General features: G+C 41.5%; 2 protein-coding genes across 3 annotated transcripts; one reads left to right on the forward strand and one right to left on the reverse strand.

The window, feature by feature from the left end:
• On the forward strand, positions 1 to 1,797 carry smim8 (small integral membrane protein 8). The gene is made up of 2 exons (XM_020091898.2): positions 1 to 248; positions 1,551 to 1,797. The coding sequence occupies exons 1-2, from the start codon at positions 120 to 122 to the stop codon at positions 1,707 to 1,709; spliced, it is 288 nt and encodes a 95-aa protein (XP_019947457.1). The 5' UTR covers positions 1 to 119; the 3' UTR covers positions 1,710 to 1,797.
• Positions 1,798 to 1,870: 73 nt separating this feature from the next.
• On the reverse strand, positions 1,871 to 25,206 carry ddx51 (DEAD (Asp-Glu-Ala-Asp) box polypeptide 51). 2 transcript variants are annotated; one of them, XM_020091897.2, is made up of 16 exons: positions 19,813 to 25,206; positions 12,110 to 12,348; positions 11,661 to 11,833; positions 11,397 to 11,547; positions 10,998 to 11,143; positions 10,813 to 10,884; positions 10,625 to 10,731; positions 9,373 to 9,481; positions 8,618 to 8,763; positions 7,200 to 7,386; positions 4,097 to 4,212; positions 3,898 to 4,014; positions 3,251 to 3,352; positions 3,064 to 3,127; positions 2,849 to 2,983; positions 1,871 to 2,664 (listed from the first exon to the last, which is right to left on the reverse strand). In XM_020091897.2, exons 1-16 carry the CDS (start codon positions 19,830 to 19,832, stop codon positions 2,647 to 2,649), a joined length of 1,902 nt encoding a protein of 633 aa, XP_019947456.1. In that variant the 5' UTR covers positions 19,833 to 25,206; the 3' UTR covers positions 1,871 to 2,646. The 2 variants fall into 2 exon arrangements, with proteins under 2 accessions (XP_019947456.1, XP_019947455.1); XM_020091896.2 differs by lacking the exon at positions 19,813 to 25,206 and adding an exon at positions 12,802 to 13,016.
• Between the last annotated feature and the right edge of the window lie 470 nt (positions 25,207 to 25,676).

Raw genomic sequence — 25,676 nt, forward strand, 5'->3', positions numbered from 1 at the left:
ATTTCACTCTTCCCTGACTGTGACGCATCGTTCTGCACAGGAAAGCGACAGAGTCCTGTCTGTGCGTTCCATAATGGTCTAGGTTACCACGGAGCTGTTGTGCATACGTCTGAGCAGACATGTCACACAAAGAGGACTGTAAAGCGAAGGAGAGTCCCGTGGAAAAAAGCCTCAGGACGCCAGGGCTTAGGGGGGCGCGGACTACTACACTGTTCCGAGCGATCAACCCTGAGCTCTTCATCAAACCTGTAAGACAAAGTGACTGTGTCCGAAATTATTCACTAATCACTATATACTTAACTATATAGTGAGTTCGCCTTTTTATAGTGGTCTCCAAATATTTAGTGTTTTTTTAATTCCATATACAGTGCTCTCATTGTTTCCCATAATGCATCATGAATAATAGTGCACAACCGATGCAGAGAGAAGAGCACCACAACACTAACTGCAGCAAACAAGTTTATTCCTACATTTAAAGAAGATAATTCAACATTTATTTACTTAAATGTGTTGATACTACATGTAAAATAAACTTTTAAAAATTATTGCGGGATTTTTTTCACCGGACGATATTATGCTGCGTTCCAGTCTACACAGTCTGGAACGCAGTTTATGTGCAGTCTATGGTACAAGACAAATCGGATGTCGCAATTTTCCCACCTCCTTCATATAAAAGTGCAATGGACGCCACTCAAAGTCGGAGTTCAGACGTGAACTCGGGGAAGATTTCTCTCCCCCGTCTCCACGGAGAAGCAGATGTCTGATGTCACACAACAATGGCAGCACTCATGGAGACGTAGATACTGTAGCGCTGAGGCCCGTCTACCCTCTGTTAGACTCTTGTTCCTGCACTTGAAAGATTGAGTTACAATGCGTGTTCGCGTGTTCTCTCCCTCTTATGTATTGGAATGTGTTTCCAAGTATATAAAAAAATGTATAATGGCTTTTATTGCCTCATGCGTCGTTTCCCCTCCTCTGCTTTATTACTGTATTAACAGGCTGCACTGGTCTTAGTTGAACTGTCTCATCAAAAGACAAATAAACATCAGCTTCTCATAGTCAGTTTGACGTCATGCCATCGCTGTGTATTGAAACGTTTGGAAGATGGAATATCCGACTTGTCTGGAATGTAGCATTACTAGTGTTGTAAGTCATATAATCACTATATACAGCTCTATATAGAATACCCTATATAGTAGGAGTTAATAAATGAGTATGTGATTTCAGACACAGCCACTCACAACCATAATCTACCCACAACTCACGTCCGACCTCTGACCTTAACCAGGACCCCAGAAATGATATCTGGCTACACAAGGCCTGGGCTTTGGGCCCTATGGTGTGCTGGTCTTGACAATGTCAATTTTACGGTAGAAATAAAGGCAACTAAAACAAGCATACAAACACAGAGTACAATATCCACCATTGGAAGTATGGGAACAGTGAATTATTTTGGATGAAACATGATTAGCATTATCACTAAACATCAGGCTGATAGGTGATTCCCCTCCAAAGCCGTTTTTGTAACATAACATTATGTTGTTTTGTAGAATAAACCAATGATGGTGTTTGGACTGGTGAGCATCACTCTATGTATGGGATACCTGGGCTATCTGCACGCAATGAAAGAGAATGACCAGCAGCTTTATGAAACCATCAACAGTGAAGGGGAAAGAAACACAAGGAGGAAGACATCCAAATGGGAGTGATGGCTAATGTTCTAAAATACTATTTTGAATGTGTGTGTCGATGTGCTGTAAGAACCCAGTGAATTAAAACCTGACTGGACTGAACCAACCACACGTCTCTAAATGCTTCCATTAAACACTGTTAAAGTATCACATCATTAAGTTCACGCTGTACAAGCTCAAAGCGTCAGATAGGCTTTTTTTACTGTTTACGTCATGATGAATCAAACATTGTTTCAAACTGTAGGCAAGATAAAACATGACTTCTGGCAACTTGTCAAGGACAGTTTTCAATAATGACATTTATGATACCAATTAACCAAAAGTCACAGCCTTAATTTGTCTCCATTCAAACTAGAGGAGTGGTCTGTGAGTATGCAGAGGGCACCTAGAAGCCACTAAATGTAAAATGTAATTAGTATTGCATTTAGCCAAACCAGATCCAACACATTAACATTACTTATAGTTCATTGTTTTTTAATGAGTAGATCATAAAATCATAGTGTGAGAAGAAACTCAAAGAAATTCAAAATATTTTATAATGAGTTAATGACAATAAATCATGGTCTCTCACTCCAATCACAAAAACACATGATCCCATATCAGTCATTATTCACTGAGTTGTCTTATACACATACTGTAAATTATTACAGTTTGTGGATTCAGAATTTTGTGCTTACTAACTTATTTGTCTTCTGCCATTATCCACATTGATGAACCGATCAGTTTGTAGATTAATAGGCTAATGAGCCATTTCATAGACTGCATGGTGAAAATGCCCTCAGCTCCTTTCCAATTGTTGAGATCTTCACATGGGAGCTGTCTATGTGAAGCTAAAATCAGCTGCTTCACTATACAAAGTTCATGTTTTATCAAACAACATGAATAACAACAAGCAGCAGATAAATGCATTGTAATGCACGGATGTTAACTGCAGAGAATGTCCACTGTTGATCCATCATTTGGCTCCCTCATCCTGTGGAGTGAAACAAAAGGCAGTGATCTGAGACTGTGGAGCTTCAAATGTCATAAGCAAAAGGGCCTAATATCGACTGCTTGGTAAGTACATGAAAAAAAATTATTGCTACATCAATTAAATTTATGATTGAAGATTAATTTGTTTTATTCAATCATACTTTTTAGTTGGTCTGAGGTGGTACCTTAATAACCATAGCCAGCTCCTGCAGTGTTTGTTCATATCGGGCTTTCATACCCTGGAGATTCTCAGGTTTAACAATCTGCTTTTGAATCCCAGGGCTTCCTGCTTCCACCACCATCTGAAGGAAGTTCTTCTCCTGAGAAGGCCAACATAAATCTCACTTTGCACTGCCTTCGTAGCGTGTTAATAATGTTTATTTGTGCACAAGTGTTTCACCTGAACTCGGAGTAGAAGGGTGAAGGCCAGGCCTGTTTTTCCTGCTCTTGCTGTTCTTCCAATCCTTCATAAAAAGAAGTTAGGACAGAATCATTACACACTGGACATTAAGAATGATGTCTACTTCTACACACGTCATTGCCTTAAAAAATAATTCAGTTAAATACATACAACATAGACAACTCACCTGTGAATGTATGTCCTGATGTATTGTGGTGCATCGTAATTCACAACACATTTGACTCTGTTAATGTCAATTCCTCTGGCAGCTGCATCGGTGCAGACCAACCTGAGACGACACAAGTCATTTATTCTTAATGCTAAAGAATTCATCAACTGTTGACAAAAAGCTGGATTCAAAGTATCAATATTCCATTAAGTGTTCTTTATACCTTACAGCATTGAAATAAAGTTCCTCAACTACTGTGTTTACCTAGAATGCCCATGAGCCATAATGACTCTATAGCTACTTGCAGTGTGATTGTTTTTCTGCTTGTTGACAGATACAGAAAAATAAACAGATACAATTGTGATAGGGTCAATTTGATTTGAGGAACTTGCTCCAGAGAAGGCAGCACTTTGTACCAGACCCTGTCTGATACTGGATGTTTAAGGATATGATTACATTTTAGTTCAAATTTGTACCAACTATTTAGCTTTTTTGTACATGCAGGTGAGAGACAAAAGACAAGAACAAAAGTTATGTAGCTTTTGTTCTTGTCTTTTGTCTCTCACCTGCGTGATCTTTGCCACTTTCGCATTCTACTTTCCTACACAGCTATCAAAACACATAAAATATCACTCACACTTGCATGCACTAACATGTACACTCACAGTTGGATTTTTCCTTGTTCAAATTCTTTCAGCTTCTTCTTTCTCTCTCCAGGAGAGAGGCGGGAGGAGAACTCAGCAGCATTAATTCCACCAAAGAGCTGTACTAGAAGGAAAAGTCTGAGGAGGAAAGTAGGACAAATAAAAACTATGACCAGGCTTGAAAATTCAAAGTAAAATTTATAAAACAGCTCTCTCCCACCTGTGTGCAGTCTCTCTAGAGTTGGTGAAGCAGAGGATGGGGCTGAGCTTCATTCGTAGGAGGAAGTGAAGGATGAGAAGGGGCTTGCTGCTTAAAGTACAGGGAACATAATGCTCCTAAAAACACAAAGGTGCAGGTGTTAGGGTTGGGCGGTAATAAGGTATACCGGCGGTGTCTTTCAAAAGCAACAGTATCAGTTTCAATACCGTCATTAAAAAAAATGCACTTATATAGGAGATAAGGATTAAATATAAGATATGATTAATTCAATGCCTAAAAATGATTTTATGTCCAGCAGCACTTATATGTGGTTGAATTTTCTGTTTTACTTCCACAGTAGTTTACTTTTGGAGACTTTTGATAAAGTTTATGAATGTGACGTCATCACTTGACAGCGTGGAGGAGAGAGAGAGAGAGAAAGGGGGAGAAAGATAGCAAGTCGCGCACCGAGTGACCTGGTCCTCAAGAAGAACATGACGTCTGCAGTCTGGCAGTATTTCGGGTTCCGTGCAAACAAGAAGGGAGAGCCGGTAAACACTGATGAGGCCATTTGCAAATTGTGCAATAAAAAGGTGAACGCGAGTGATGGAAACACGTCCAACCTAAGGACGCATCGCCGCATCAACCACCCACTCACTGCTGCGAGGATGCATTTGGCCCTGAGTTCATTCAGTGCAACAGTTTCAGCGCTTCCCACTGATACAGATGCAGGACCATCAACAGCTAAGTCCACCACCACTTATACACAGCGGACAATAATGGGGGCCTTCGGGAAAACAACGAAGTACAAAAGGGACAGTGTCCATTGGAAAATCCGCACTGATGCAGTGACAAAATACTTAGAGAAGGAACTGGTCTCTTTCCACAAGGTGGAAAAAAGTCCATTAAGGACATGGTAAAGGTCCTAGATGCCCAGTACGAGCTGCCACTCCATTACACCTGAGTGGAAACTTGAATCCAAATGCCTCCAAACAACGTATTTTCCTGAGAGTCATACGGGTTTACAACCTTGCTGCAGCACTCAGCTGGCAACTTGACGAGGAAAAACTTTCAGTCATAACCACTGACAACGCCGTCAACATTTCTGCCGCAATCACATCCCTTCATTGGCCATGGCTTAATTGCTTCGGTCACAATCTAAACCTGGCTGTCACAAATGCATTGCATGACCAGAGGCAAAAAACCGAGCGCGCCCTCGGACTGTGCCGTTGTACTGTTGGGGCCTTTTCACACAGCTGGCAACATAAGAGGGAATTCCACAAGAAGCAAGTGGAGTTGGGACTCCCAGAACATAGTCTCATAACGGTAAGCATAAATTTGTATCTGAATATCTGAATCTGTTAGGACGTAGGCGAACTAAGAATAGAATCATATACATTAATGGACTTATTTATTTATTCGTTTACTCATTCATACATTCATTTGTTTATTCATTAATTAATCCATCGGCAGGACTGTGCAACTCGCTGGGGCTCCAAACTGGCAATGGTGGAGCGCATCCTGGAGCAGGCCCAGGCAATCAGACACGTCTTGTCTGACGACAGAAGGAGCAGCCTGTCCCTGACCTGGCAGGACACAGACGTCTTGAAAGCTGTTCACGTCGCAATGAAACCTGTGGGTGACTTCACTGATATTTTGTCAGGAGAACATTATGTAACCACTTCTTCTGTTCTCCCCATACTCCAGCTATGCAGGGACAATGTGTTCGCTGTTTCAGAAAACGACCTCCAGCTAACAAAGTCAATCAAAACTGGAATTCTAAAAAAGATACTGTATGAGACTGATGGCAACGCATTGGCTGAGACCAAGGCAGAATTACAGGCTGAAATCGTGAATTTAGAGGAGCAAGCACCAGCAGGTCCAGTCCTGATGGCCAGCGTGGAAGAGGGAGAGGCGCAACCCGAACCCCCACGAAAAAAGGCGACTCTGGGAAGTCTCCTGCAAAAACAAGCCGATGCAATGGCACGTCCCGTCGGCACCGTAGAGGACCAAGTCGGAGCTGAAATAACAGCCTACTGTTTGGAGCCCATTATCCAAGCAGACGAGGACCCACTTCTGTGGTGGAAATGTGCTGCCAGGCGTTTTCTCCTGATGTCATGAGTGGCCAGAAAGTACCTGTGTGTCTGTGCCACAAGCTCGCCGTCTGAACGGATTTTCAGCACCGCAGGAAAAGTAGTAATTCCACAACGTTCCCTGTTAAAGCCTGAAAAAGTTAACATGCTGGTTTTTCTGGCTAAAAATCTTGAGTAAACCTGTTGCCACTTGCCACCCAGCTCACATTGGCACTGTGTGTTTGTATTATTTGTTTCTTTTATGTTTTCCACTTTTTTTATAAGCTGCTCTTTTTTTATTATTCAAAGTTGTTCAGGCTGTGAGTGATTTAATTTAATTGATGTGTGTGCGGCGCATTCTGCGCAAAAACTGTTCTGGATGGTCAGATTAATTTAATTGTTTGACTGTTGTATTTTCGATTTTTTTTAAGCTGCTCTTTTTTGTTATTCAAAGTTGCTCAGGCTGTGATTTAATTTAATTGATGTGTGTGCTGCGCATTCTGCGCAAAAACTGGTCTGGATGGTTATGTTAATTTAATTGTTTGACTGTTGTATTTGCACTTTTTAAGCTGTTGCTAATAAAAGTTGTTAATATTGTGCACATTATGTTGTGTTTATTATATATGTACATTATTAGTGTTTGGTATTCAGTTTCTGAACAGTGTAGGCACAAAGCCAACAGTTTGGTGATGCTGTCTCAGCCTTAAGTCATAATTTTTAATTAGTCACGGCAAAAAGTGGGTATGCACTATATGCGACGCAGGAGGAGGCATGAACAGCGCTGTGTTCATGTGCATGTGTAAATGATATGATCAATAACAGTCACGTCACTGATTAGGCACAGCAACCCCCGGCTCCACGCGAGAGTTTTTACCGGCGGCAGCGGGTAATACCGTATACCGCGGTAAAATGTGGAGACGGTATGAATGTATCAAAATTTGTATACCGCCCAACCCTAGCAGGTGTTCAAAAAGTCACATATTTGCTCCATATTTCTCTCCACTTCCATGTTTGCCTGTGCTCAATCCTGAAAGCCAATGGTCATCTCTTACCGTCAGGCCTTGGGGGAAGTCAAACCGGTCTTGTTTGTGGTTAGGGACTGCTGGTGTGGTGATGTTGCTGTGGATGGAGCTAAAGAGTCTGGGCTGGTGGAGGCCAAGCTGCTGAAGCTTTTCTGGGTTTTGTGTGAGTGTGGCAGAAAACAGCAGCTTCTGTAGTGGCATCTGAGGTGGAGACAGACTGAGAGGAGACATAGGCCAGTGCAAGGTTACTAATGTCTACAACGGCTATTAAACAAGTGTGCTGCAGGCTTGATATTGCCCATTAGATTTATTTTAATTACCTGCAAAACTGCCTGTAAATCAGGCTGGCGTGTATGATAGGTAGCAGAGTTGGAGTGGACATGGACATGGTGAACCAGGTAGAGTTCCAACAATGCTCCTCAATTTTTTTTTGCAGTAAAAAGTTAAAGGCCAATTCAGATTTTTATCAAACCACTTGTTAAACAAATGCAGTCTGCAGGTGACATGTTTTACAAAAACTGTTGGTGAAGGTAAATAGCAAATAAATAGATCATAAATAAACAAATTAATAATTAATGTGAAAGCAAGGATTTTAATCTGATGTGGAGACAAATACTATGTATTACAAGAATAGTTAAAATGCACAGCATAAGTCAGTTCAGAATTTAAATTTCACTCTGTAAAACTACCCGAATTTCTTATTAAATCACAAGATGAGAAACTGCTCATACCCGAATTTTCATTTTTATTTACCTTTTTCAAGTTTCTCTCAAAACAGTTTGGGCCTGCAGGTACAGTAAGTACCTAAAATAACAACACCATCCTTTTCCAGATATGCAGCGATGTGGATGAAAGAGGGGGACAAGCCACAGATGTCCCCTCCACAGGAAAGCAGAAAAAGAGGACACAAGTCCACCATCAGAAAGTTATATTATTCTGAGAAAAGCTACTGTAGTCTATTAATATTGAAGTTTATTAGTCAACTTCAATGTATTACTCACTGGCCAAAATGTGCAATCACATTACTGAGTATAAAATTCAGTTCTGGAATTTTAACTGTTTGTTGTAAATGATCAAGTGATAATATTGGTTAGTTAATCTGTGAGTCTAGGCGAACATTTGTCAAAATGAACAGGATTCTCTAAAAGTGTTCTTAAAATAACATACTCTACCAGGCAAACAAGGGTTTTGTCCAACTGAAGATTTGAAGAAATTAGCTCAAGGCTTTCATGTTCACAAGAGTGAGAGGGCCGGACAGACGTATGTTGTGTACATTGGTACAGCAGATAACTGTACATTGGTTCGGACAGATAACCCAAAAACATAATGACTCTAGCCACTGGCCTCACCATAAAGCTGAATGATAATTTGTACTGGTGGAAAATCAGTTTCACCACCAGTGAAGACATTGGTCCTGCTATTAATTGTAAGGAGACAATCTGACTCACCTGGCTGCTGTGATGTATGCTGGTTCAGTTCTCCTGAAGATGGACCTTGCTCTTGGTTCACTTCCTGATTTGAAAACTGCCCTCATCACATGACTGAGCCAAGACTGCTGCATGCTTTCAATCATCCTATCAGCCTCATCAATTATCTAGGATGGATGAAAGAATCAACTTTAAAGAGGACACAAATGATAAATAGTAAATTCACTCATTATTCATTATATCTGTTATTGTTTGTGAACATTAGAGCTCCAACTAACAATTATTTGATAATCGACTAATCTCAATCTCTCCTCATTTCCAGCTGTTCTTGACGCTTCCTGTCACCAAAATACCAAACAGCAGTCATGCTCTCTGCACATTGGTCATTTAACTTGCTTTGCATGGTGCATCATGGCGCACGAAAGTAGGGCACTACGTTATTATTGACTAGTAATTGCAAACCTTTCCACCACAGTATGGCCTCAATCAGTCACTGCACACGGCGTATGTCAAATGACTGCCCATTAGGCTACATCATTTAAGTAGGTAAAATGTTTCATGTCTCATCCAAGAGTTTGGTTCGCCAGATCTTGAAGAGATTCATATCTCAGGGCTACTCTATCTCCTTTCTACGACTTATTATATTTATCTAATAGATATCACTAGAGAGGCTTATTAGTTGACAACAATTTATTGATTATAATCGATATAATCAAATAGTTGTTGCAGGCCAAGTAAAGATGTTGGTTCAAGTTATAGAAGTATTAAGAACTCACAAGAAACCTGAGGTGTTTCAGACATAAGCCTGACTTCTTGTTGATGTGATCAACCAGTCGACCTGGAGTGGTCACAACAATGTCTGCTAAACTGCATCTCATTCCTCCCCTGGGGAAAAAAACAAATTTAGGATTAAAAGAAATGTTGAAAAGGGACTGTTCACCCCAAAAGGAGTCATTATCTATTCACCACTATGCCATTGAAGGGGTGGGTGAAGTGTTGTAGTCCACAAAACACTTTTGAAAGTTTCAGGGGTAAACAGCATTGCAGCCAAATCCCATATAATTGAAAACAAGTAAAAAACATAAAATGCCTTCATACTGCTCCTTTGGTGAGTTCTTGCTAATGTCATCCCGAGCTTGTGTGCGTGCCAATGTAAACATGGCTCAGAGCTAGGTGGACAACTGCGGGCATTTAGGCTAAAAACATGGTAAATTATGTTGTTTCAAGTCAATTTTGAATGGCGGGGCTTACGGACACTTGGACGACACCACATAAGTAGTATGGAGAAATGGTATGTTTTTTTTCACATTTGAAAAAGTGGTCACCATTTACATTTGACTGCTACGCCGTTTACCCTTGAAAATCCAAAATTGTTTTGTGGACTCAAACACTTCACCCACCCCTCGAACTGTATAGTGGTGAGTAGATTATGAGTGAATTTTGACTTTCGGGTGAACTATTCCTTTAAGTGAGTCCTGCTGCAGCATGAGATATGTTGGAAACAAGTTATTGTGACTACTATGGATATAAACAACTCTATTTAGGCAGAGATCCTGCTCCTACTACCAAGTCTCTGTCTTCATTCATGATTTTTCTCTACAACATAGCTGCCAAGATTAAGAGCTTTCCCTTATAAAGGTGTATAAATTAGAGATTCCATCAATGAAATTATTTAATTTGTGTAATTTTAATTTATCAACCTTTTGTAAAATATGCCATATTCGAAAGTGGTAAAGAGAAAAGGCTGCTGGTCAAGGTGGAAATGATTTGTACCTATAGAATATATTGTTGCATTGCACAAAATTTTATGAGATAATCATGTTTTGTAAAATCCTAAGAAAAACCTTCCACTGAAACATGGTAGAAGTACCTCCAAACTATACTTGAGTACAACAATCGAGTGAGTGTACTTGGATACATACTTTTGATATAAGAATACAGTACATAGTAACATTCATAATTGCTATATAAAATGTCACAATGTGGTGGTGCTAAAAGCACAAAGTGTTAAGTTATTTTTGTACTCACCTTTGTTCAGAGAGTGAAGCCTGCTCTGCAGCAAATGACCTCTGACCAGCCAGCATCACCACTTTCAGAGTTGTTCCCTCAGCATATGATGTGAACACTTTGCAGACCTGCCCAAGAGAACATGTCCCCTTAGTTAATTCGTTATCTACAGCAAACACACAAGTGTTTGAGTTTGAAGACATTCTGACCTGCTGAGCGAGCTCTTTGGTTGGCAACACAGCTAAAGCCCGGACTTCACACACCACCCGCTCTATCAACATCTGATGGTGGAAATATGTTACCACATATTACACATGCTTCAATCATGCCATATGTGTACACACACTTATTATATGCATTTCCTACTCAAAGGTAGAGAAGGCAGGCAGCTTACCTGTATGACAGGTATGACAAATGCAAGTGTCTTGCCACTGCCTGTAGGCGCAGACACACAGATATCTCTCGGCTTGTAACCACCGCATCCAATCAGCAGCCGTAGCTGCATGCTCTCCAAGATGGCTGGAATGACCTCTGCTTGCACTGTGAAAACCTCACATTAAGTATTCACAACCTTTATTCTGTAAGTCTCTCGTCAATACACATGGTTTCAAAACATGAGGGTCTTAGAGCAAAACAGAATATTTATCTATTATAGGGACTTATTTTAACATCCAAATATAATGGCATTTATGAAATAATATCCATGATATCAAGATTCAGGAATAATACAAATCTATTCTCAAAAACTTGAGAGACTATTGAATACACAGATTTATTCAGTCAATGTCATTACCAGGAAAGAAGTGCTGAATTCCATTATTCTGTAGTTTTTTCACGAGTGGCGCACACAGTTGGGAGATGTCAGAGATGGGGACCTGGTTGTTTTTAATGTCTTTGTGAATCACATCAGGTTGAGCAAGCCACTGTGGCAGGACTCTATGTATCTGTAAACACAGGAATAAACACTATGTATGGTGTACAAGAGTATATGGTTCCGAGATAAGCACTGCTAATCATACTGTTGACTCCTCCTTCGGCACCATCAAAGTAACCTTACCTTTTGGACAGGTTTGTTTTCAAATCCTCCCACAACTGTGAATCCAGTTGGAGCGGAAGACATGTCTGTGGTTTGCTTTGATAGGTCATGTTCTGCCTCTGCTACTTCAGTGTCCTCTTGTCCATCTTTTCCAATCACAGGAGGCTCTGACATATGGTGAAGTGGTGAACTGCCTAAATTCCAAACAAAGAGAAAGGTTTTCGTTATGCACATAGCATGTACACTTCCACTCAAACATTTTAAAACACACATTATCTTATATAGTGTGTGTTTAGTGTGCAGGTGCCGAATATTGACTGATCCTGTACTTCACCAAAGTACAATTACTTCAATTACTAGGGGGTCCTAGACAAATTAAAAATAGTCTAGGGGACAAACTAAAAATATTTGGAGTTTCTTATGATTTTTCTTTTCGACAGGCTCATCATGGTTGACAGAGTTCAACTCACACAAAGGAGCTACTTCTGATTTCCTCTTTTTGTGGGGTTGAGGCTCCTGACTGCTGTTCTTGTCAGCTCTTCTTTTTTTTTTGTCAACCTGCTTTAGCATCTGCTCCTCAACCAGGTCCGGTCTCTGTTCTGTCAAACTCTGTTTCTGCTTTTCTTTAGCCTTCTGCAGCAGTTTAGCAAGCAACGCCTGAGACTGGGATTCTTTTGAGGTGCTCCCATCTTCCTCCACTCCAAGATACCTGTGATCAACAAGACAAAATTTGTCAACGCCCATATAACTGTAAAACCGAAAAAGCTCTAGTCTCCAACATCACTTTCTCTATTTGTTCTGGAGGGTTTCGCCTTTGAAGTGTCAGCCACTGCTCTGTTAGTCCTCGAAACTTCAACCATCACGTAAATGTAATCAGAAACTTGTTAGGATGCCGTCAAAACGAAAGTTTTCTATATTCTATGAGCTTTACCTGTGTTCATACAATGTGGTGGAAAAGCAGGAATGAGACCAGAACGTCTAGTCGACGAATAGGACAATACATTAAATCATATTAATACTGCTATACAATACCACAAAATAATTTTGTTAGCCTTTCGAAATTCTTACATAAATCTTTGTTGTGAAAAAATGTTTTAACCGCCAGTATCACGCAGTAAATGATCTGAAAAACAAGCGATGTGAGCACAGAAAACAAGCCTACCTGTTCACAAGAAACAGAGACATGTCTGAAGCGAGATAAAACGCTCCCAGTGCTTGTTTCAATTACTTTGAAATAACCCGTTCAGATTCGAAATCTTTTAAGTTACCGGTAAGTAACAATCAGTCTTTAGAGACACACACACCACACACGAGGTGGTCGATTTTCTGAGTGTGCAGCTTGACTTTCTTGTTTGAGGTTTATTGGCTGTTGGCAAACAACGAATTGGTGCATTACCTCCACCAACTGGTAGGGAGGACCTCATGCTGTTGATGCTGTTGTTTTTTTACTTGCGTTTGACTGTAGGTGGTTCATGGTAACATCAGATTAATTATGATTAATTTGCTAATTAAAAAAAAAAATTCAAAGCCAAAATTGACAAAATTGAAAAACGAATTAGTACAAAAGTGCTGTACAATAAAATATGTGATTGTTAACTCTGTTTGACAAGACATTCAACACTGGGATGATGAAATCGACTCCTATTCTATTGTTGAATGTTTTTGATGCATTAGTATCATGCAGCATTAAAAGTAAAACTAAAAACCTTCCTCTTTGACAAAGCCTATAGTTAGGGCTGGAAAGGGTGAGTCCTGAACCATCCCTTAGTTATGCTGCTATAGGTTTAGACTGCTGGGGGAACTCCCATTATGCACTGAGCACTTCATCACTTCCCTCTGTCTCTCTGTCTCTCTGTCTCTCTGCCCCCCCCCCCCACCTGTTTATTTATTTATTTATTTATTTTGACATGTCATCATGTCAAAGTGTCACTTTGTCCTCCCATAGTCTCTCTGGCTCTTCTCTCTATCTCGTTTCAGATAACTCCAGCACCGGGACTGCAGGACAACAACGACTACCATCGACATTGTTATCATTAATTAAAATAACTCAGTAATTCATTAATATATCTAATCCTGTTGTAGATCACTACATTGTTATTGTTATAGTCAGCCTTGATACTGATGGTGCCCAATTGTTTCCGGTCTCTCTCTCTCCACCTCATCTCTCTCTTCTCTCCCCCGCTTTCCACCCATCTCTCCTTTCCTCCCCCCTTACTTTTCTTTCCTCACCCCAACCGGTCGAGGCAGATGACCACCCACATTGAGCCTGGTTCTGCCAGAGGTTTCTCCCTGTTAATGAGGGAGTTTTTCCTCTCCACAGTCGCCTGTGCTTGCTCATTGTGGGAACTGTTGGGTTTCTCTATGTTAATATTGTTTTAAGGTCTTGACCTTTAAATGTAAAGTGCCTTGAGATAATGTAAATTATGAATTGGCGCTATATAAATAAAATTGAATTGAATTGAATTGGTGGGTCTCATCAGCAACAACGATGAGACAAGCTATAGGAGTGAGGTGAGCCGTCTGATCTCTTGGTGCAGACACAACAATCTCTCCCTGAATGTGGAGAAGACAAAAGAGATTGTTGTGGACTTCAGGAGAGCGCACACCCAACACCCCCCTCTGACCATCAACAGTGCTGCTGTGGAAAGGGTGAGCAGCACCAAGTTCCTGGGTGTGCACGTATCAGAGGATCTCTCCTGGACCACCAACACCTCATCACTGGTCAAGAGGGCTTACCAACGCCTCCACTTCCACCGCAAACTACGAAGAGCTGGAGCCCCGCCCCCCATCATGTGCACCTTCTACAGGGGAACCCCCCCCAGACACACACACACACCCCGGACACTTAACTCCTGCCCTAACCCCCCCCCCAAAAAGGACTCTAACAATGAACACTCAACACCCCCCCCCCCCCCCCCCCCCATGCACTCCAAGGACTGTTTATGCATCATGCACTTTTTAACCAGTCATAAGCTTTTTACATACTGCAAATTTTTTTAAATACTGCTATTTTGCACAGCATTCTCAAAGGTTTCAAAGGTTTTATTGTCATCTGCACAACAGATACAGCGTACATGTTGGCAATGAAAATCTTAAATCCCAGGCACCTCAAGCAACTCAACATGCAAGTGTCATAAAATAAGAATAACTAAAAATACAAATAACATACACTAGTGCAAATGAAACAATAAGTACAAATGTCAGTACTAGTCCAAAAAAATAAAACATTATAAGGTGCAAAAAAATAAAATAAACATTATAATAAAATAATAAAACATTATAAGGTGCTAAAATGAGATATATACCTGTCAGGATTTAGCAGCAGTTATGGGGAAGTATGGACAGATATGAATTATGGCACTCATTATATTTTTATATTGGTTGGAAATATGATGAATAGAAATGACAATGACAGAATAATGGTAAACTAAATAAATAAATATCAATTTTTTCTTATGAATAATATAATGTGTAAATAAATATGTTGTTTTAAACAGATGTAGTGACTTTCAAAGAGCTCAGGAGTTCAGCAGTCTTACAGCCTGTGGGATAAAACTGTCCCTGAGTCTTGTGGTCTTGGTCCGGATGCTGCGGTACCATCTGCCAGACGGCAGCAGAGAGAACAGTTTGTTGCTGGGGTGATGGGGGTCTTTCAGTATCCTTTAAGCCTTCTTCCTACATCGCTGGGTGTAGAGGTCCTCCATGGATGGTAGCTCCGTCCTGGTGATGTGCTGAGCAGCTTTCACCACCCTCTGTAGAGTCTTACGGTTGAGGGCGGTGCAACTGCCATACCAGGCCGTGATGCAGCCGGTCAGGATATTCTCGATGGTGCACCTGTAGAAGTTGCAAAGTATCCTGGAGTCCATGTTGAACCTCTGCAGCCTGCGGAGGAAGAAGAGCCGCTGACGAGCTGTCTTTGTGATAACTCTGGTGTGATGAGTCCATGTAAGGTCCTCAGTGATGTGAACCCCAAGGAACCTGAAGCTGCTGACTCTCTCCACAGGAGTCCCGTCGATGGTGATGGGGGCGTTTCCGTCTCTCTGCTTCTTCCTGTAATCCACAATCACCTCCTTGGTTTTGCTGACGTTGAGATGGAGGTTGTTGTCCTGGCACCAAGATGTCAGGGCTCTGACCTCCTCTCTGTAGGCCGTCTCATCGCCGTCTGTGATCAGGCCGATGACAGTGGTGTCGTGAGCAAACTTGATGATGGGGTTGGAGCTGTATGTGGCCACGCAGTCGTGCGTGAACAGGGAGTAGAGGAGAGGGCTGAGCACGCAACCCTGGGGGGCTCCGGTGTTGAGGGTCCGGCTGGAGGATGTGATGTTCCCCATCCGCACTGCCTGGCATCTGCCCGTCAGGAAGTTCAGGATCCAGTCAAAGAGGGCGCTGTTGAGCTGAGGTTCCTGAGCTTGATGACGAGCTTGGAGGGCACGATAGTGTTGAATGCTGAACTGTAGTCAATGAACAGCATCCTCACATACGTCTTCCTCTGGTCCAGGTGGGAGAGGGCAGTGTGGAGGGTGAGGGTGATGGCATCAGCTGTGGACCTGTTCTCCCTGTAAGCAAACTGCAGGGGGTCCAGTGAGTCGGGGAGGGAGGAGGTGATGAACTGTTTGACTAACCGCTCAAAGCACTTCATGATGATGGGGGTGAGTGCAACTGGGCGGTAGTCGTTGAGGCAGATGGTTTTTGTCTTTTTAGGGACTGGAATGATGGTGGACTCTTTGAGACAAGTGGGGACTATAGACCGGAGCAGTGACTTATTGAAGATGTCTGTGAACACCTCTGCCAGCTGAACTGCACATACCTTGAGAGCACGGCCAGGGATGCCGTCAGGCCCAGGAGCCCTATGTGTGTTGATCTTTTTTAGGGATCTGCACACATCTGCACTGGTTAAAACCAGGTGGCAGGGGCAGGGATCCTGAGCCTTCTGTACCTCCACAGCCGGGGGTCTCTCAAAGCGTGCATAAAATGTGTTCAGTTCATCTGGGAGAGATGCACACACTTCCTCTGCACCACTTGTTGTTCTTTTATAGTCTGTTTTAGTTTTTAGTCCAGATCACATGTTTCTAGCGTTGGAGCCCTTGTAGTCAGACTCCACTTTGTTCTTATAATGTCTATTAGCACTGCTAATAGCTCTACAGAGCGCATACCTGGAGTTCCTGTATTCATCCAAATCATCAGCGACAGCCCGAGCTTTGAGTTTGGCTCGGACCTCGCCATTTATCCAGGGCTTCTGATTTGGGAGTGTTCGTACAGTAATCCGCGGCACGACGTCATCGATGCATTTGCTGATGTAGCAAATGACCGCGTCTGTGTGAGTGTTGATGTCCTCCTCCTCAAACACACACCACTCCGTGGTGCTAAAGCAGTGTTGGAGAGCAAAGTCTGACTGCTCGGTCCAGCGATGGACTGTCCGTGTCACAGGTCGGTCTCTTTTCAGTCTCTGCCGGTAAACGAGGAGCAGGAGAAGAGATACGTGGTCCGACTTGCCAAAGGGGGGGCGGAGGAGGGCTTTGTATCCATTGCGAAAAGGAGAGTAAACATGGTCCAGTGTATTTCCACCGCGCGTGGGGCAGCTGACATGCTGATAGTATTTCGGCAGGACTTTCTTCATGTTGGCGCTGTTAAAATCCCCGGCCACAATAAATACAGCCTCCGGCCTTGAAGTCTCTGTCCTGTCGATAACTCCGTACAGCTCCTCCAGCTCTGTGTTGTTGTCAGCGTGCGGCGGCACATACACTGCTGTTATAACTACAGATGTAAACTCCCTCGGCAGGTAAAAAGGCCGACATCTGATCATGATGTGCTCTAAGCTGGGAGAACAGTCCGAAGAAATTATCTCCACATCTAAGCACCAGTTTTTGTTGATCATAAAGCAGACACCCCCTCCCTTACTCTTCCCTGAGTTTATTGTCCGGTCCTGGCGATGAATGGAGAATCCGTGCGGGACAATGGCGCGTCCTGGATCGAGGGGTCAAGCCAAGTCTCCGTGAAAACCATAACAGTTCTTAATGTCCCGTTGAAATGCCATCCTGCTCCGGAGTTCATCCAGCTTATTATCCAGGGATTGGACATTTGCCAGAAGTAAGCTCGGTAGAGGAGGCCGGTTTTCGCGTTTCCTCAGCCTGAATAGGACCCCGGCCCGGGATCCTCGCCGTCTTTGTCTCCTGCGCCCCCCAGGTGAAGCGCCAACAGGTAACCACGGATACTCGCCATTGTTGTTGTTTGCTGGTCGTGGTGGTTTTTTGCTGTTTGCCAGCGACCTGATGAGTAGAAGTTGTTCTCTATCATACTGAATGATAGGGCTCGCTTGGGCGGTTTGCATGCTGCAAAAAAAGTTAAAAATAGACTGAAAAAGTACAACATAACGACACTAGAAATGAGGAGTTGGTGAGGAGCTCGAGACATGGCAGCCATCCTCGGCGCCACTGTAGCTTATATTCTGCAACCACCAGTCCCTCATTCATTGCATTCCACTGTCTCTGTTATTTGTTATTTGTTTTTTTAGATTTCATATTTTATACTTAAAGTTTACTGTTTTTGCTACTTTTTTTGCACGAAATAATATATATTTCATATTTATACTTCTTTAATATTTTTCTAATATCTTCTGATATTAAGACTTGTTTTTTATTCAGTGTTTACAGTTTTCTTACTTAAATTTGTGTTACTGGGGAGACCAAGAGTATGTGCAATTTCAATTCCTCAATATGTCTGTGTATGTATTGCAGAAATTGACAATAAAGCTGACTTTGACTAGTCTGTCCAGTCTAGGCTACTGTAAAAAACATGGCAGAACCGAGAGGACCCCCTCAATGTAAATATAAAGCATTTGAATATAAAGAGCCTTTTCTAGGGTAAAGAGAACTACAATTCATACAATTTAGATGAAACAAACATCATGAGGATTATTCTACATTCAATTTCTGCCAATAGTTCCATTTCACCTAAATCTTACACACTGGACCTTTAAGTACATTTCAAAGCCTATACTTTCTTACTTTTACTTGAGTAAGGGAGTTGAATCAGTACTCACCACCTCCAATATGGTCCCTTGGCATGTGTCTCCCACAGCCAGGACAACAGGGCACATGCAGGTTGAAATGGAGGCAGTACATTTATTGTGCATACTACAGCAAATGAGCCTGGCAGGGTAGAGAGTGACTTCAGCCACATACCTGTATAACCAGCAACCATCAGCCACATACCTGTATAACCAGCAACCATCAGCCACAACCACAGCAGGACAACAGAGCAGACGATTCACAAGCGTATGTGGACAAGGGCTGAAGCTGGCGTGCAGGAAATCCATGCGAGCAACAATATATCTGAGTCCAAGCACACAGTTTGACATTGTAGGCCACACTCAACAGGGAAGAGAAGGTTTGGGCCTCAGTCAGATTAGACTCCTCCTCTGGTTGTAAAGTAAGCCTCTCATAAGGTAGGTATACGTTGAGACACAACAATGTACTCAAATGCCTTGCAGCAACAATAGAAACAAAGAGAACTGCTACTGTAGTGTAGTTAGCAGTGTGTGTGTGTGTGTGATTTTCTGTGCTGGCTGGGAGCACACACACACAAACACACACATTTTCTCTCGCTCCTGGTATTTCATGATGGTCTGATACGATGAACACTCATCACTATTTCATTCTGTTTCCTCCTCTACTCTGATCTGCTCTCACTATAGCTAATAAACATTCATCACTAATTATCAGGACCTGATCAGTACATGAACTAACTCAGTGTTTGTTTGATTCCAGAGTTTATGATAAAATGACCGGAGAAACACTCAGACATGATCTGACAACATCGATTAATAACTAAACACATGATCGTAAGTTTGTTACTAAATCATCCCAATAAAAAATGAACTATGAACTCATTCTTTCAAGTGTGAAATGACACAACACTGAAAACAGCAGCTACTGCACAACAGCCAGCATTGACAGGCAAAAGTAACAGAACGGGATCATCATCCTCCTCCTAGTGAGTTGTGTCGAGAGGAGGAGCTTGTACTGGTAACTTAAATGTTCCACACACAAGAAATACTATAAAGTGCGCGAATGTAACCGGATGGTTGTTTACGTGTATTTCTTGCATTTTGATTGTGCCCCTCAGTCTGTTTATTTTATCGCGCCAGGTGTGTGGCACGCCCTTTTCTCCGTACCTGTAGTGGAGCCGCGTCATTGGCCGCTATATGCGGACCTGTATATATACTCCGCTGCGGTTTAGTTGCTCTCTCTCCTCTGCGAGTCGGTGTGCATTTCTGCCGAGCCGTGGTGGACTGGCGTGGTATGTGTCGTGGGTTCGTTCTCCAGGTATGTAGCACAGTCTCATGACGCTGTGAAGTTTTTATGAGATGCCGTGTTGACAGTTCTTTGTTGTAGGTTGGCGTGTTGAGCCGAGATGGCGTGTGTGTATGTGTCCCTTCCGGTTAGCCGCCGCCGCCACCGTAGCTGTTAACGGCCAGATTATTGATGTGTGCAGGCTGCAGCTAATCGCACAGGTAAACAGTGCCGCAACCATAGCGATAGTTCGTCTGCTCGTGTCTATGTGTTGTACCCTAACAGCTGGCTGTGTGTCTTCCCTGTGTTGCCCTGCCTTGCCTCTCTACTCGTTACTCGTTACGCTTGCCTCGTTACTCTTTACTTCCGGAGCTTGCCTCTAGGTTATTGTTTATTTTTTGGTGCCTCGCTCTTTTATGCTTATAGACGCACTGCCCGCACTGTTTAGACGCTCTGCCTTCATGGTTTAGACGCCGTTTTAATATTAAGTATTATAGTTCAAGACTGACCTCAGTCAGACCGTGACTATTTGGTGGAAGTTACTACAGCATAGTGAAGGACCTTTCGAACTGATGCATGTTGCATGTTTTCTTTTATGATTCGAGTTTGCAGTTGTTTTGTATATAGATATTTTGCTTGGTTTCTGTCTTTTCCTTTTGTTTGATTATTTTGGAGCAGGGACCTCACGTCAACTTTGTTAGTTACTACACCTGTGTCATGAGTAAAGGCTCACTATTGGCTTGTGGAATGCAAGAACTATTGAACTGGTTTTAAAAAGAAACTTAAATTAATAAAGATATTGTAGACTACTGTGAATAATAAAACTTGTTAAATGACTCTACATTGTGCCTGTATTCATTTGTGTATTTACCTGGGCATGGGTGGTTTTTGGGAAACCCTCTCAGAGAAAGTAATGTGAAATTAGATTCTTTAGGTGCAAGTCCTAAGGTGGCGTTGTTGGTATTCAATTCTCTAGATCTGCCACTAGCAGTTCAACTGATATTGTCACACACAAAGCTAAAAATAGCTAAATGAACTGCCAAGCAGAATGACTGATGGTAATCACACTGATGGTTAAGAGGGGACGAGACGAACAAAGCAGACTTGACTAAAACCATGAACCTCTGAGTTCCTTATGAGCAAAAAGAAACATGCAGATAATGTCCTTTAACTGGATCTGTTACAATATGCTGTTTTTTTATGTATTCATGTTTGATGTTTAATCCCATTCTTTTAATAAGGCTGAATACAGACATCCAAGTATGTAAGTGTGGCTGATGAGATACACGACCTAAATCCTGACCCTGACTGGAAGTTATATATGTAAAGGTAAATGAATTTAATCTTTCTGAGAAGATGATGGAGATAGCAGGACTTCATCCATGTTTGTTTCTATCTGGAGACAAATCCCTAAGTGTGATTTCTAGTTATCACACCTTAACCAAAAAGATATTGAATTGAATTGAGACTTTGTGAATTGGAATTGATTAATAATAAATAAATACTTTTATTTACACTGAGAACAAATTTGGAGTGACTAGGTAACAATTTCCACACAGAAATTCTTTGTTATTTTTATTTGGGGAATCCTCAAGAAAACTTTACTTAATAGGAAGAATTGGAAGATAAAGACTGCTTCGGAATTTTACTGAGATTTTCACCCTAGATATAGAATGTACTCACATTTTGCAAGTAAATTTTGTATCTAATTTTGAAAATATTTAACTTTTATTTACCGTATATCCAGAGTAATATTTACATATTATTTGATCTACTTTACAGCACCATTCTACTATGAATTTGTTGCATTTTAATGAGCTGCTTTTTGTCATACAATTGTTTTAACATGAAATTCTTACACATACAATCTGGTGGACATAACAAAATATCAGTCAGTGCTAGCAACAGTACTACAGACCTTCATTTTAAATACTTAGACTAAAACATTTTTAGATAGGGCATTTGACTAAGGATATTTGTCTTTAAGTACAAATGTGTAATTCAGCTGGCCTGCAATGCTTATTTGGGAGGAACGCATGATTAACTTTTTGGTTTTTGGCTTATTTTGATAATTTCAGGTTTTCATTATGTAAAGAGAAAAAAGCAAGAACATTGATCAAGTCTGAGTTAATTATGTGAATCCGTTAAAAGTCTATGAGGATCATATTTTCATAGAAATGTTTTATCATGAAAAACAAAATCAGGAAAAGTTGGAACGATAATCCTGCGAGAATGGAATCCATATCACCATGTGTATAAACTCGTAACCCCTCCATGGTGGTGACACTATGTGCATGGGTTGAAGACTCTACAATATGTTAATTATGATGATGGTTAATGTGATTTTTGTTTTCTGAGACACTGATTCCTCTCCTTAAAATGCAGTGAGGCTGCCTATCATGTTAGGGAAGTGCAAGAGCATGGCTATGGTCAGAGGCCTCACTCCTGAGACACAATAGATATGAGGTAAGGGTCCCCACTCTGAATTAGAGGAAGATTTGGTGCTATACAAATACAACTGACATGAATAACAAGGGTCTGAAATGTTGATGTACGTTGATTAATATTGTGTTTCAATATACATAGTAGTTCTATTTATGTAACACTGGTCCTTAATATACAGTATATAAGTAATACTTATCAATGATCATTCTGAAGGTGAGAGAAGAAAAAGGATATATAATAAAGAGCAGCCCTGGTGGTTTAAAAACCCACTGGCTTGCTCCGACGAAAGAAGACAGAAGAATCGTTGTGTTGTGATTTTATTTTCCTAATCAGACTGTTTTGACTCAATTGTTATACTAGATCCAAGAAATATGTCTCATTTGTACTTGTTATGTTTGTTATGTTATCATGTATTATTTGAATAACATCTTGAAAATAAGCAGAAGGACTAAATGGTTGCCGCAGAGCCCTCAAATTGGCCGAGAGATGTTTGCCTGGGACAGCCCCCTTTACAGAGGGGGTTCAAATTAATTGCTTGATGCTTGAGACTATTTCCATAGTTGAATTTGTTTTACACATTGTATTGTAGAGCTTTTTTCATTACTATGGCGAGCAGATGTCCCACAGGTTTTATTGTGATAGTAGGGTTGTGTTTATGATGATTGAAAAGGGGGCAACTGTTGAGGAATTTTAGTATATCCTCACACATTACTCTATAAGCCACTATTATTATGCCATTATGTACATATAGTGTATATTACAATATATCTGTACACCATTTAGAGAAGAGTGCCTGGCTAATTCCACAGATTCCCTTCTCTCTCTAAGCAGTACACAAGGTCAGGTTATAGATAAAGGACCAACCATCAGTGCATTGTAGTGTCTATGCTTAGGGACTTTCATATCTAACTCAGATGCCCCAGACAGAGAGGCACCAACTTCAACTCTAGAAATTTGGGTGGCATTGCCCACTACTGCCCATTTTTTTAGACCTGGCCCAGTAAAGAGGGAATGTCATCTTTCTGGATAGGAAACAGAGGTAGTTGAAACATATTGAGCACTCAAATGCTGACATAACTGTAGCTGTGTTTGAAAGGGAGTTGTGGGCATACTTCACCCAAGGGAGATGTGTGCTCCAGGATGCTGGGATCTTGTATGCCACACATCAGAGTGCCGCCTCAAGGTTCTGGTTCACCTGCTTCAGATGACCAGTAGTGTGTGGGCTGTAACCAGGAGACACACTCACTGATGCTCCTAGGGCCCTGCAGAAAGCCTTCTAGAAAAATTAACTAGGGACCCCCTGTCCAATGGGATGCCATGGAGACAGAAGACATGATGCACCATGTCTCTCAAGCTGAGGGGAGTTTAGTAACAGCCACGAAGTGAACAGCTTTATTGAACCGATTGACAAGGGTAAGAATGGTGGTGTTACCTTGTGACAAAGGGAGTCCAGTACAAAAACCAACGTGATGTGGGACTATGGCCACCCAGGTACAAGTAGTGGGTGGAGGAGGCTGGCAGTTGATGTGGGGTCTTGGAGTGTGCGCAGACAGAGCAAGGCAGGACAAAGGCATGGGTGTCTGAGATGATAAACGGCCACCAGAAATGTCGCCTAAGGGGGATGAGGGTCCGATTTGTCAAGGTATCCAAGGTAATCCAAGCAATACCCTAGGTCAGTTTATATATAAAGGGCCAACTAGCAGTACATTGCAGTGTCTATGCTCAGGGACTCATATCTAATTCAGATGCCTCAGTCAAAGAGACATCACGTCGAACTCTTCTGCATATTACACCAGTTGCAAGACGTAAAGATACAATGTGAGTTAAGTAGGCATGCTTTAGGCTTAACTATCTAATAGGATGCAAACACCTTTATGTAACATAGAGAGTGACAATAATTCTAGTCGTGAATTTGCTGTTGGAATGGGTGATGTAGGGTGAGGAAGACTAGGAAGTGACAATTGTTCATGTTACTCTGTTGTGACCATTTGTGGAGGTGGTTTGGAGAACACCTCCAGCTGAACAAGGGAGAGTTAATTCGCACAGTTGAGGCTAGTTGGCCAATTACTCTCCTTGGATTATAAAGCTGCCACGATGGATAGAAAGACATGAAGGAGAAAGAGACTGCATGGAGCTGAGCTGAGCTGCCAAGATGCCAGCGGAGGCTGCTGGACAACTTATGTTTAGGCTTTGTTTGAATTTATGTTTGCTACAGTTAACAATAAAAGGATCTTTAACACATGCAGTCAAAACTCAAGACAGGACATGGTGTTGGATATTATACAAATAAAAATCTGAATAAAGAGGGCACAAACAGAAATTAAAATCATGTGTATTCCTGCATACGTTGGTGTGGAAATGAGCTGGCAGACAAACATGCAAATGGAGCAACAAGGAAAATAGAAATAAGTATGGTTATTGAATAAATAATAAATAAAGCAAGGAAGAAGTAAAAAGTTGTCACAGTCAGTCTCCCATCCTCCCACTTCTTAGTACTTTTCCATGGTCTCCGCCTCTGCTTCATCGGCCCGCCGAGCCACACCCTCTGACCAACCCAAAACAGCTGCTCCTCATCACCTGCAATCAGCCCGGTATATATTCACCAGCTCCACTCTCAGTCAGTTGCCAGATTGTTCAACGCCTTCATGCAAGACTATCCAGCACTCATCTCCGGACTGATTCTCTGTTGCCGACCCTGCCTGTCTCTGACTAACCTGCCTCGTCTGAAACCTGGTAATCACCTCTGCCTTCCGTCCTCGACCAAGTCTTTTGCCTTTTTGCTTTTTGTATTGCCTGCCACCTGATCTGCTGTGAGAATAAAGACTGTTCCCAACTGTCAAATGCTTGTTGTGCTACATTTGGGTTCAAACCATACTCGTTACAAAAGTAAACAATTCAGACATGAAAAAGACATGGCGAGAACAGTGGGACTAAGGAAGTCAGGGCAGACAGTAACATTGCAGGGTAGGAGAAATGAGAGGAAGGAACCTAATGAAAGGGGACATACTGTATTTAGAATGAGGTTTGGGCACACTGGACACTTTGTAATCTGTGAATTTGTATTAGACTTTAAACAAAACCTACATCCCCTTTTTTATGTCTGTCAAGGTCAATATTACCAGTTTTAAAAAGCATGAAGAAAGAATCACTAAGATTATTTAATATATTAATAATATAAATGTAATGAATTCATATTAAAATGTAAAAGTCATATTTTTTGATAAAAAACTCTATTTTAAACAAAGAAACAATACTACTCATTAAGAACATTCTATCAAAGGTGGATCGCATTTTAAACATT

This window comes from Paralichthys olivaceus, chromosome 19, assembly GCF_024713975.1.
Source record: "Paralichthys olivaceus isolate ysfri-2021 chromosome 19, ASM2471397v2, whole genome shotgun sequence".
In the NCBI taxonomy this organism is placed as follows: domain Eukaryota; kingdom Metazoa; phylum Chordata; class Actinopteri; order Pleuronectiformes; family Paralichthyidae; genus Paralichthys; species Paralichthys olivaceus.

Bases quoted from the DNA above. Each gene is read 5' to 3' on its own strand.
- smim8 (XM_020091898.2), top strand. From the start codon at position 120: ATGTCACACAAAGAGGACTGTAAAGCGAAGGAGAGTCCCGTGGAAAAA. The intron at 249-1,550 runs GTAAGACAAAGT...GTTGTTTTGTAG, and splicing joins CTGAGCTCTTCATCAAACCT to AATAAACCAATGATGGTGTT.
- ddx51 (XM_020091896.2), bottom strand. From the start codon at position 12,824: ATGTCTCTGTTTCTTGTGAACAG. The intron at 10,885-10,997 runs GTAAGCTGCCTG...TTCCACCATCAG, and splicing joins TTGTCATACCTGTCATACAG to ATGTTGATAGAGCGGGTGGT. The intron at 7,387-8,617 runs GTGAGTCAGATT...GTCTCCTCTCAG, and splicing joins GCATACATCACAGCAGCCAG to TCTGTCTCCACCTCAGATGC.